Genomic DNA, 13389 nt, shown 5'->3' with positions numbered 1-13389 from the left:
CTGCGCAGCTAACCCAGAAGCCAGAACAGCAAGAGGGATCACTGCACAGTGCTCCCTCTCGCTGTTCTAGCTTCTGGCTTGGTCGCGCGAAGCCTCTTCACGGCAGTGGCAGCCTTCATCCTGCTGCCCTGAAGAGGCTTTGCGCGCCTATCCCAGAAGCCAGAACAGCAAGAGGGATCGTTGTGCAGCACTCCCTCTTGCTGTTCTAGCTCCTGGCTTAGCCCCTCAGTCCTTTCGCCAACCTCCCGGAAAAGCCCCCAAGAGCTACGTGGGGTGTGTGTGCGGCTCTTGGGGAAAAGCTTGCAAGCACCGCACACACACTCTGCGCAGCTTGTGAAAGGGAGCGCTGAGCAGAGCCTGGGATGCATACAGGCTCTGCTCAGCACTCCCTTTAAAGAATATTTTTTTCCTTGCATTCCCCCTCTAAAAAATAGGTCCGTCTTATGGTCAGGTGCGTCTTATGGAGCAAAAAATATGGTAACTTTTCATGATGCTTTTTAATTCATTAAAGGGAAAGGGCAATCTGCCTATCAATAACAGATTAAATAAACTTTCGGCTTATGTAAGGGTTGCGGGGGGGGGGGGAGGGAGCATCCACGTATAGATGCATAAAGAGAGGAATCCCTGGAACTGAACCCCCCTCCCCCGCTCAGCAAGGTGGAAGGCTGCTTCCCAGAGCCATCGTACTGCCTTCCCAAAGTAAGCCCGCAATTGCAGCTGTTCATTGGAGGGAGGAATAAATACCGTATTTTTCGCCCTACAGGACACACTTTTCCCCCTCCAAAAATGAAGGGGAAATGTGTGTGCGTCCTATGGGGCGAATGCAGGCTTTCGCTGAAGCCTGGGGAGCGAGGGGGGTCGGTGTGCACCAGGCTCTCGCTCTCCAGGCTTCAGGAAGCTATCCGCTAGCCGTGGGAGACGCAGCTCTCCCATGGCTAGCGGAGAGCTTGCCGGCACCCAGAAGCTTTGAGCCGCTGAGCTCAGCACGCCCCAAGCTTCGGGATTAACGCAGCGCTCCGCTAGCCGTGGGAGAGCTGCGCGACTTTGCGCAGCTCTCCCACGGCTTGCGGATAGCAGCCTGTTCCCAGGGCTGGGGTCGGGGGAGCTCGGGCTGCCCCAGCCCCAGCCCCGCACCTAGGGGGGAAATAAATTTTTTCCCTTTATTTCCCCCCCAAAAAACTAGGTGCGTCCTATGGGCCGGTGCGCCCTATGGGGCGAAAAATACAGTAAATTTAGAGTGAGTTTTCTTTGTTCTCCACTTATTTATTTTCCTCCACCCCATAAAAAGCTGTGGTTGCATAAGTGAAAGAAGTGTAAAATGTGAGTTGCCTGTATTTACCAAAGTGAATCAAGTACAAGAGGAATTCATTTTAAATCCGTTGATTTTATTTTTTTCCAATATATACTTTAAGGCTCCAATGCTCAAAGCATGAATGAGTGACACCAATGAGCTCCAGGCTCCTAAAATTTTTAATCTACTAGATTTTTAGAAATAGTTCTGTACAGCCAAGGATTTAATGATTTTTGTAAAAAAAGATTAAACCCTAAGTGGCCAACAGTGCAGCTGCCAACCTGTGTGGGGTTTGGGGGCATCAGCCCACTAGCCTAAAAATGAAGCTTTTCCTTCGCGTCTGCACACACTTTCCTTGTTGCTCTCGGGTTCCCAAGTACATTCATAATTAAACACCATTTTCCATAGATGGTCCAAAATGCTTTCAAAGATGTTATTTTCAACATGTCTAAATATCCACAGCTTAAGCTTATTCTATGTCTTCTGGTCTGACAGGATGGGGTAATGGTATAATTGATTTCTTCTCTGTATCTCTGGATAAAGCTTTCCTCATATCTGTGGAAAATGATTAATAACATATTTACAACATAATACACTTCAAGTGGCCATCTATTTCCCTGGGAGAAGACTGAGTACTTCTTTTTGGTCAGTTGTGCCCTTACACTGGCTTATCATTCTACTCGAGATCAAGAGTGGGGAACCTCTAGCCCTCAGGTCTCTCTGTCTAAGCTCCAACTCCTCTGCCTAGGAGCCCCTAGAGAGCTCTGGCTCACAGCTTCCTCAAGTGATTTTGTCTGGCTGGAATGAGTCCGTGAAGGATGGAGCATGCCTGAAATACACCCTGCCCCACACAGCTCACAGTCACATCTCCTGTTCCAACCACTTTGGGCAAAAAACTTTGCTCATCCCAAGCAATTTCACATTTTCATTTTAATGGCATGGGAATCACAAGGACTGTCCAAAGTGTCTCTTTCTGCACAACACTTACCATAAGCATCTTCGTCAGGCTCCCCGTTGCTGGCAGAGTAGTATTCTAGAACTGTTCTGTACACGCTGTAGCCTAGTTGTTTGTACATGTTCACTGCAACCTGATTTGATACTCTTACAAAGAGATCCACAAAAAATCCGCCCTTTCTTCATTAAGAAAAGAAAATGACACAATAAGACAAAATAACTAACAGAAAACAGCATGGTTTGTAAGAGGCTACACAGGGATCTACATAAAAAAACATAAGAATTAAGCAGTGAACAATGGGGGTGGGTGGGAATTCTGCACTAAACAGGCAAGCTGACAAATAGGCCATGCCTCATGACAAACCATGTTTACATTTAGTTTGTCTGAACTGGCAAACCAGAGTAAGGGGCACTTCTGATTTAGTATGATGTTTGTCTTGATAATCTGTTCAGGTTGCTGCTCCAGCCTCCAGAGGCCATTGAGCCTTCGGGTTAGAATACTTTGGAGCAAATGGAAAATGAAACCAAGAAGCAGCTCCCGCTTTGCCTATTTGTCTGGATGTTAAAACAATGGTTTGGAATTGGCACAAACCAAAGTTTGATTCCATGACTTCGTTTGGCTGTAACAAACTATGGTTTGCCTTTAAATAAATGAGCTTCGGAAACCATCATCCTTGTACTTGTTTCATTCTTCTGTCTTGATTTATCAAGTTTAGAGTTATGTCTGAATTTGCTTCAGGAGGCTAGCTTATTTCAAAATACCATAATTAAGATGAGCCAAGGAGTTCTGGATTCAGGAATAATGGGGAATTCTACTTATTTGATAATGGAAGAGAAAGGTTCTAACACAGCTACTCTGGAGGAAGGAACAGGAGTCAAGTCTCAACCAGGCTCATTTCTGTAATAACAAACCATGGCTTATAATTGCTTCCAAATGCAGCCAGTGTTGTACCACGATGGGACACTAGTAAATTGCAATTAAAATACGGAAATAAAATGAAGTCTTGAAAACCTAGGAATATATCAAACTAAATCTTTGTACATGTGGAACAACTTCCGTGAACATCCCCGTCCTCTCCTTGCAGAGTCCCACCCCCTGCAAATCTGATCCAGAGGATTTGGGGGAACCCAGAGCAGATTTGGGATGTGGGTGGGGCTGTGGGTTAAACCACAGAGCCTAGGACTTGCCGATCAGAAGACTGGCGGTTCGAATCCCCATGACGGGGTGAGCTCCCGTTGCTCGGTCCCTGCTCCTGCCAACCTAGCAGTTCGAAAGCACATCAAAGTGCAAGTAGATAAATAGGTACCGCTCCGGCAGGAAGGTAAACGGCATTTCCGTGCGCTGCTCTGGTTCGCCAGAGCCACATGACCCGGAAGCTGTACCTTTTCCTTTAGAGCAGATTTGGAGGACTTACTGGTGGAGGAGAGAAGCAGGAAATTCAGTTTGATGCAACACATAGCTTAAAGTAGGGGAAACAGTGCTGATATAGTGACTGCTATATAACAGATGAATTTGAAGGGCAAACACTGGCATCGGAAGCCCTGCGCCAAGGCTCTCCTCCCCCTGTGCTCCCCCAAGTTGGTTTAGGGAGGGACAGGAAAACCCTCCTAGCACAGCACGTGGGGGGAGCAGAGGGGAGATTGTTCCTCTAGCAAGCTTCTATGCTTGTGCAGATGTAACATTTGTAATTGTGTAATACTGAATATGGCTCCTCTCACATTTATCCATTTGCTTAAATTTTTTTTTTTGTTCTTTTACTGGCCCCTTGCTATGATGCCAAAAATTTCCTGCCCCCCTCCAAGCACCCCCTTCCCAATCAGTTTGTAAAAACTGGCCACAACCACTTTTGCACAAAAGGGTTAATGTGGCCTATAGGTCAACAAGGCCCTTCACTCCCAAAATGCCTATTTAACCCTATTTAAAAGAATTTCAATAAATAATTGGCGGCTGGGGCAGGAAATAATTCAATAATATATATTTACCCACGACCACAACTCTATTCACTGGCACATATTTCTCGCTAACGGAAGTACCAGGGAAATATCATGCAGCCAATTATGTGGGAAGAAATCCCAGTGTTCAGTGGGGCTTAGCCCAAGTAAGTGTGCACAGGATTGCAGCCTCCACCACTTAGATAGTCAATGTGGTTCCCTCCAGATGTTGCTGGATGCCCAACTCCCATCAGTCTCAGCCAGCCTCACTGATGGTAAGGGCTGAAGGGAGTTGGCTATTCTAACTTAGATAAAAGCGCTATTAGCCTTTTATTTGACACTGGCTAACCTAACCACTCAGCTGAGCAGCCCCCCAACACTCCTAAAATAAAACTTCCTTATGAAGCACTCCTGACTTTATAAAGCTCTCATCGAGTTGTTTTCTTAGAGTCCCCAAAATAATTCTCCATATAATTATGATGCCTTCAGCTGTTCTCATCAATAAATCTACAGGAATTCAAACAGATCAATACATCGCTAAGAGGGGAAAATATATGTTTATCATGCAGGCATCCCTCACCTTTCTGATATTTCTTCAAGCAGTTCCATCAACTTAGCAGCCAAACCTAGCCGCCGAAATTCAGGTGCAACGGAGAGTGCAGTAACATGGCCATGCCACTCTTCTCTGGCTACTGAACCTTCAGCTTTCCCCATGACTACAAGGAAAAGTAGGATAAAATGGGTTAGTTTGTTTGGACTAGACCATGGCCATCCCACAGAAACTTAGCTATTGGATTTATGGTGTTTGACATTAAACCAGAAAAAATGCTTTACTACAGATGCAGGCAATTAAAAAGGACTCAAACTAGAAGTTGAACATCAGGACTATACAGATTCCAGAATGTCTCACACACAGCAAATTAAGCACTGAACAAAATGTTCAGAGAGTCTCCAATTTCAAGAAAGAAAGAGAATGTTTCTAACTCTTATGTCTCCTAAAACCAGCTTTAAAGTGAATGAGCTTTAAAACCCTGAGGAGGGTTTCTAGTGGGTAGGGAGCAGTCTTTCAGGTCAGTACCCTAGCAGACTCTTCTTGCCACCTTCCTATCACTATGAGGAAATACTAAAAATGTATGCAACTCTTTGACTACAGACAACATCAAAGTGAAGTCTGTGATTAGGACTCCAGGGAGAAAGATACTAATAGATGCGGAACTGTAGGAGAACAACAAAAGCTATAATTGTAAGTGTATTCACTTCCAAGTAATAATTATTATTATTATTATTATTATTATTATTATTATTATTATTATTTTATTTGTATGTCACCCATCTGACTGGGTTGCCACAGCCACTCTGGGTGGCTCCAAACAGAATATTAAAAACATGATAAAACATCAAACATTAACAACTTCCCTAAACAGGGATGCCTTCAGATATCTTTTAAAAGTCAGTTGCTTATTCCTTGACATCTGATGGGAGGGCTGAAACCCAATTAAAGAAATTCTAATTGATTACTATGAGTAATACTCATACTATGTATCAATTAAATTGGGATACATTTGCATATGGTAAAAACTATTACTAAAGCAAGAAGCACATTTTGTGTTTAGAAGACACATATATGGATGTGCTGTAGCCAAATGCACATCAGATGAAGCATTCATTTTGGATGTGTGAGAGAAGGGGAAATACTTTAAGACAGGAGCTGCCAGCCTTTTTGGACCAGGGGGCACATTTCAAATTTTGAGGAAGTACTAGTCACAAAATAGCTGCTATGGGAGGCATGACATATCAGTTAGAGAGAGAACCATCACTGCTGCTTCCAACACACACACACACACAGACAACTTCAGGCTTACCAAGGGAAGTCACTACATCCTGCTGGTCCTGACTATGAAAATCACAAAATATTGGCTTTTGCCCCATACACACAATGATGCTGTTGCTAGCTAATAACAGAGAGCATCCCCTTGAACCAGGGAAAATATCCAAGCTGGCCCCACCACACTCTCTCACACACATTCATTCATGCACACACTCACTGATCAGACACACATGCATTGCTCACACACTCATACACACACTTCGCACACACATCTCTCTCTCTCTGCCCAAGTCCATTTCTTTCTCTGACCACACATAAACAGATTTATACATACCTCTCTCTCCCTCACTGATCACATATGCATACAATCTTCTCTCTCACACACACATACATATTTTCTTCCGCTCCCAAGTGTGTAGCACCATTTCTCTCACATACGGGCTTTTGCACGTTTGGGGGGGGGGGGGAGAAGGTGCAAGGTGGGAGATGTGTCAGTAAGGGTGGTACGGACAAAAAAAGAATGTGTGTACCTTTTGCCTCATACTGGAGATTATAAAAACTAGAAAGTTACTTTAAAAAAAATGAAGACTGTGAGTCTGGGGGCTATGGTTCATCCTTACAGGCATCTTGATGCCTGAAGGTGATGGGCTGCCAACCCCTACCTTAAGATGTTAGTTTCCATATGCGGTTTTTATATGCTCATACTAAAACTAATATTAACAAAAGGTTCTGCCTAATTTATCAAGGACATCTTCATGGTTGATAAAAAGCCCTTAAAAACTGAGTAAATGTTGCAGTGCTACTGCCAAATAATTAAAGGGTTAGTCAAAGATTGGTCACACAGAAACAAGGAAAATTAACCTACTTACTGTAGCCCATCAGTTCTCCACCAGGAGCTTCTGCAACAATAAAATACTCAGGCCAGTGAGCCAAGTACTGCAAGTAAAATGGAATTCCATACTATGGAGTATTGCATGTTAAGAAAATATCACCTCAGTAAGCAAGTGGGGGCTGACAATCTGTAGCACCCCATCTATTGCTGAACTCCAACTCCCATCAGTCCCAGACAGCATGGTCAAGGGTAAAGGACTATGGAAGCTGTAGTTCTGTAATATCTGGGGGACCTTAAGTTGCTCACCCCCAAAGTAACTGCTTTCCAAACAGTTCTGGTTTTGCACAGTAAGATACTAAAATAATTGTTAAGACTATTGTCTGTTTCTGAGTAAAAAATAAATAATAACAATACAATACAGGTAAACCAAGAATGTAAAATCAGAAGAAGAATCAGAAGAATGTTTATTTGCATCAGCCACTAGCCATAGCAATAAAATAAAATTTTAAAAGTGATTAAAAAAATTAATATGATTAAAAAATTCCAAAACATTTGTATTATTTAATATTTCTAAGAGCAACCTGCAAAATTTCATATGGGGATCTCTGTGGGATCACATTAAAAAAATTGTACATACATGTCTGCCTTATTGGGTTCTATTTAGGATAAATGGGTCTTCTTGGAGTAAGAGATAATAGAATAAACAAGACGTCAAGTTATAATATCGGTTCCTTCATGCATTTATTTAGAAAGTTATTCAATTAAAAGGTATCTGAAAAGCTGGTCAGGCATTTCTTTTAAAAAATTTGTTCCAAAGCCAAGTGATAGCTTGCTATTGCATGATAGAATTAACGCTTTGAAAGAATTCTTGTTAGTACATATTGTGAACATTACAACAAAATACATGACATCACTTGATATGGAATGACCCATTTTAGAAGGAATAGCAATTAAGAGTAAGAAGTGATAATTCTCTGGTTCGTCTCTCTCCTCAGCTTCGACTATACCACTATTTATCAGCCCAGCTGCATCCACAGCCAAGAAGTGGCTAATTATACTGATCTTCCTTGCAGGCTATTGGATGGGTTACTAAGATACATATTGTCTGACCACTTGAAATGTACCAGTTCTAAATAAGTATTGATTGCTATGACATTTTTTAAATCTTTGAGACATAAGACACTAAATAGAAAAAAGGAAATACAGAACCTCTTACACGAAGTGATTTTAGCTTGGACATAATATTGAAGGACAACACTGGGCTATGAATCAGAAAGTGTCTCGTTCAATTTTGCCATAAGCTCATTTGTATTATAGGGATAACATCACATACATTTACCATATTATTGTATGGATTACAAATAAACATTGTATAAACAATTTGAACAGTCAAAGTGATATTCAAAATATTACTTCAGAGGGCAGGAAGCTGATATTATTAACTTTCAGAAGAAACTGAAAAGCATTCCTGTTTAATCAGGCATGTGATGGTCAAAAGATACTTGATCCAGATATTACAGTATTTGCTGTGGGGTTATATGACTGTTTTTAAGTGTTTTAAATAAGTTTTGTTTATTTTAAAAAAATACAATTGTTTTATTATTTTGATGTTTGCTGCCCAGGGCCCCTTAGGGAGGGTGAGATGGAAATTTAATAATTAAATAATAAATGCAACACACTGTTTGGCATCCATAGTAACTTCCATATTAGAAGCTTCTCAAGGCTGCCCCATATATTGCATTTTTATGGACTGCCCATAGAAGAATAAAGAATGAACACAATAACAAACATTTCTGCCATGTAGGTACACTTGCAAGACACCAGGAATAGCTGCAGCTCCCTGATAAAAATATTCAGGGACAAACATATGTTTTCTGTAGTATAATGCATGAAGAGGCTCACAGGTAGTGATTAGCATTCAGAGGTCTTGAGGCTTCAAAGGATACAGTTTCTGTGAGGGGATCCAAGTTGCTGTGGGAAACAAGAACTGATTAAACACCCAAAGTATTACTAGGGAGAAACTTTGAGCCAGTTACAACTGGGTATGGGGCAAACCTTTCAATCTCTTCCATCCCACACACCAATTTTGAAACCTCAATTTGCCTCTTGAACAATTATTAATTTTGTGATCTACCCTGGGTATACAACTCGGTTGGTCAGGGAATAAAGTATAACCGAAGAAGAGCAAGAGGCAAGTTCTAACATCCCTTTAATTCCAAGAGATCCTGAAATATTCAGTAGAGGAGGGCTATTTCCTTGTGCCAACTAAATTGCCAAAATTTTAAATAGCCCCTGTAGCTGTGCCTTTAACAACAGTTTGGGTTACAGAAATGAGCAGGTGATAATCCTTATCTTTATCTGCAACAAGCTTCATCTGATTTCTGCTCATCAATTGGATGTTTAAAGGTACAGGTAACTGATCAAGACTCGCTGCTGGGCGCTTGGCAATCCTAGGCAGGCAAAACTGAATTTTCCCTTTTCTCAGGCGGCAGCCCAAAGAGGCGGCGCGGCAGCGCGTGCTCCGAACCGGGCCGGCTCCGGGGTTGGCTGGGCGGCAATTCCGACCCTCCTTCGCTAGCAGGACCGGGGGGGGGGAGCGCCCTCACGGTCCGGGAGAGGCAGCGGAGGCGCCTCCAGGCCAGAGACCGGGCGGAGAAGGCAGAGACACGCCCCGCCCGCCCGCCCCCTCCCCGCCCCGGGCCCCGAGGCCTCGGGCTCACATGTTGTTGAATCGGAAGAGGTCGTTGCAGGTGAAGGCGCGCAGCGAAGTCATCTTCTCCCCCGGCGACAGCAGCCCAAGACCCGGAAGCACTTCTCGCCGGCGCCGGGCAACCAAGACGCCACTTCCGTTCCTCCGGTTGCCAGGGCGACCCTTCGAGAAAGAAGCGAAGGCCCAACGGAGGGGCGGAAGCCACGCCCCCTTGCGTCAGAATTGACCACAGAGATAAACAAGGGAAGAAGCGTCGCCCGCCCGCCCCGAGGAGAGCCGCTCACGCTCTGAAATTCTTGTTCCGTTCCTCTGTTTTTCGATGTTCTTTTTTCTGTGGGCCACCAAGAGCCTCTGTCGGGGGAAAATTGGGGAGGGCATTTTGGATTTTTGCTGCCTATATTAAAACATATTCGTGGCCCTCCTCCTTTGAGGATGAGCAACATTAAAATACAGCCCCACAGCTGGTTTGCTTTCCTCTCCGGAAACGGCTACAAGGCGGATCCAGCTGATTTTAAACGGATCCTCATGAATTCATATGATTTTTTTCATTCAAATTAAATAAAACTGCCATGACACTGTAGACCATGTCTTAGTTTGTAGGCAGCATCAAAAAAAAATCACGCACCCACTGTTTCGTGGGGCCGCAATGGCCCAAAAACATGGTTAAAAAACATGGATCCTCATGATTTTTGCACTAGATCAGCCCGAAGTCACCCTCAGATCAACTTCCCCAAATCTCTTGCTAATCAGCAAAACTCTGTATTGCTGCCTGCTGGCAAATATAACATCACAATCACAATGGTACAAAATAACTCAGCAAGCTGACATTTATCAAGAGTTAAACAAAGGTTAGTGTACTAAATATTATTTTCAGTTCTAGGTAGTTTGCTATTGGAGAAATACCATATATGATTAATGCTAAGGGCATTTTTGTGATTTTTGTAGTGCAACTCATGATTTTTGTGGTGCAGGGTGTGCCCCTGGCTATGATGTGTGATTTGGTGGTGAGTTTGGGGTGGCCCAATGCAAAAAGCATGAGGATCCATAAGCATCTGTGCTTCAGAACTATGTTTTGGGGCCATGGAGTTGCCATGAAGCCGTGGATCCGTGGTTTTTGTGGTGCAGGCTGTGCCCATGGCCATGATATTTGATCTGATGGTGACTTTGGGCTGATTTAGTGCAAAAATCATGAGGATGTGTGTTTTTTAACCATGTTTTTGCACCATTGCGGTACCACAAAACAGTGGTGCATGATTTTTTTGGTTCTGCCTACAGACAAATATGTGGTGTAGAGCAGTGTTTTTCAACCTTTTTTGGGCAAAGGCACACTTGTTTCATGAAAAAAATCACGAGGCACACCACCATTAGAAAATGTTAAAAAATTTAACTCTGTGCCTATATTGACTATATATAAAGTAATTCTCTTGAATAGGAATCAAATAAACACAAAGAAAGTATTTTATAATTACTTTATTATGAAATAGTAAGTAAACAGAAATATGAAAAATTATAAAACACTTTATTTTTAAATCTTTTGAATTTTTCAATTTTTCCCATGGCACACCAGGCAACATCTCACGGCACACTAGTGTGCCACGGAACAGTGGTTGAAAAACATTGGTGTAGAGTATCATGGTGTTTTTATTTTGTTTCAATATAAAAATCATATGAATTCATGATCCATGTTTTTGTGGTGCTGCAGCGTGGCTAAGTGTTGGATCCACGTTTTTAATAGTCTAGTCTGTAGGCGTGCCTTCCAGATGTAATTTGACACTGGATTTGTTGGAGTTATTTTTTAAAAAGTGGAGGATCCATGAGGATCCGTGTAGATCCGCCTTTAACCCAGACCCTTGGTCTCCCTGCAAGAGTGCTGCCTCCGGAGCTTCTCTCAGGCTCAGCTCGCCTCTCTGGTCCCAGCGGCTGCCCTGCAGTCTGAGGCTAGAGATCAAGATGGGTTGCCATATTTCAAAAAGGAAAAACCAGGACACCCCCAAAATGGTGGATTTTCTTTCCAAAAAAGACGTATGTCAGCCCTCCTATAGAATACAGAATTGTAGAGTTGGAAGGGCCCACGAGGGTTTTCTAGACCAACCCCAAGCAATGCAGGAATCTTTGCCCAGTGTGGGGCTTGAAGCTACAACCCCGGGATTAAGAGTCTCATGTTTTACCGACTGAGCCATGTATGGAAGCTTCCTTAGAAGACGTCCCACCATTATCAGTGGAACTAATTCCAAAGTGTGTGCAGTTTTCTTGGCTACAGGTACCTATCAGGGCACTGAATAGCTTCTCTAAAAGCATAACCCTAACCAATAAGGCATTCCTCTTTACCCTGCCCTTTGACGATGAAGATATTTATTTTCAGGACCCACCCTGGTTTGAGTGACTGTATTTTTAATTCTCGTTTTTTAACTGTATTTTAAATTGTTGCAACTTGCCCTCAGACTTTAGCGTGAAGGGCAGGTAAGATATTTAAATAATACGAATACGAAAACACCACCACCAGGCCCAGCAGTTTGGCCCCAGGACTGCGGGTGCCCGAGGCCACACACGCTGCAGGCGCCTGACATCAGCACACCCCTGCAACGTGAGCAGCCCCGGTGCAAAAATTTGTGGGTGCCCTTTCATGGGGAGCTATGGGGACTGGAGCCCCCAGGGCCCCTGGCACCCAGTGCCTATGAACAACACCATTATTATAAGCTTATGTTTAAATAAATATCAGGCCTACACTTAAAAAACACTCAATACAGCTATCCTGACAGATGAGAGTAGTAACAGCACTGCCTCTTGAAACAGTATTAAGGCGCCAGAAATCTGCTGGTGGAAGTCTAGCAGCAGAGCCCTATTGTTCACTGTTCCCATAGGGGTCAGCAACCAGAGGCATTGGAAGGTTGGATAACATCATATAACGCCTCCTAACTCGGCAAATTGGAAAAGTATTTTGAAATGTTTTCAGAACAGAGCTGCAACATATAATTATGAATTTAAATTAGCCCATTAGTGAACTGTTTGATTCAAAGACAAAATGTAATTCAGTTTAAACTCCTGACCGTTAGCTCCAGTCGTGGCCGACTCTGGGGTTGCGGCGCTCATCTCGCTGTATTGGCCAAGGGAGCGGGCGTACAGCTTCCAGGTCATGTGGCCAGCATGACTAAGCTGCTTCTGGCGAACTGGAGCAGTGCACGGAAGCGCCGTTTACCTTCCCGCCAGAGCGTACCTATTTATCTACTTGCACTTTGATGTGCTTTCGAACTGCTAGGTGGGCAGGAGAAGGGACCGAGCAACGGGAGCTCACCCCGTCGCAGGGATTCGAACCGCCAACTTTCCGATCAGCAAACCCTAGGCTCTGTGGTTTAACCTACAGCGCCACCTGTGTCCCACGAATTCAGTTTACAAATCTGCAAATCTGCTTATTAAAAGGCTGAGGTATTGCTTAATGACACAACTTTAATGTGGGAAGATCAGTGGGTGGGAATCTCAACATTAAGATTCAATATAAGAGTCTGAATCCATTTTCAGCTATAGAAAGATACATTGTGCAGCCTTCAGACACTTAGCAGTTCCTAAACGTGGTTGATTTATGCAGGGGATTTTTGAGCACATTTGTAATAAATTGGATTTAACTGTTGCTGGATTATTTTTATTATTGTGATTCTAAGCCTGCATTCCTATACACTTACCAGCAAATTACTCTCATTGAAGTCTGAGGTTTACATGCAAACTATGCAGAGTGTTTGTTGTGGGGGAGGAAGGGAAAGGAGAATGTTAGCCGCTTTGAGACTCCTTAAAGGGAGTGAAAGGCGGGATATCAAATCCAAACTCTTCTCTTCTTCTATCACACATCG

The 13389-nt window shown here is 43.3% G+C and overlaps 2 protein-coding genes across 2 annotated transcripts in view; both read right to left on the bottom strand.

The window, feature by feature from the left end:
* The window catches only part of CFAP61 (cilia and flagella associated protein 61), a 177446-nt gene that overhangs the window by 156043 nt on the left and 8014 nt on the right, over positions 1-13389 (bottom strand). The gene's annotated exons all lie outside the window — the stretch shown is intronic.
* NAA20 (N-alpha-acetyltransferase 20, NatB catalytic subunit) lies at positions 1365-9616 on the bottom strand. The gene is made up of 6 exons (XM_081917935.1): positions 9558-9616; positions 8784-8808; positions 6875-6965; positions 4758-4893; positions 2280-2425; positions 1365-1846 (listed from the first exon to the last, which is right to left on the bottom strand). The coding sequence occupies exons 1-6, from the start codon at positions 9608-9610 to the stop codon at positions 1761-1763; spliced, it is 537 nt and encodes a 178-aa protein (XP_081774061.1). The 5' UTR covers positions 9611-9616; the 3' UTR covers positions 1365-1760.

Source organism: Podarcis melisellensis, assembly GCF_964234715.1.
Source record: "Podarcis melisellensis genome assembly, chromosome: 7".
In the NCBI taxonomy this organism is placed as follows: Eukaryota; Metazoa; Chordata; class Lepidosauria; order Squamata; family Lacertidae; genus Podarcis; species Podarcis melisellensis.
This window is presented reverse-complemented; position numbering and strand designations above follow the sequence as displayed.

Coding starts and splice junctions, on each gene's coding strand:
- NAA20 (XM_081917935.1), bottom strand. CDS start 9,610: ATGACTTCGCTGCGCGCCTTCACCTGCAACGACCTCTTCCGATTCAAC. Junction 6,966..8,783: donor TGGATCCCCTCACAGAAACT/GTATCCTTTGAA, acceptor AATACTCCATAG/TATGGAATTCCATTTTACTT. Junction 1,847..2,279: donor GCCTGACGAAGATGCTTATG/GTAAGTGTTGTG, acceptor CATTTTCCACAG/ATATGAGGAAAGCTTTATCC.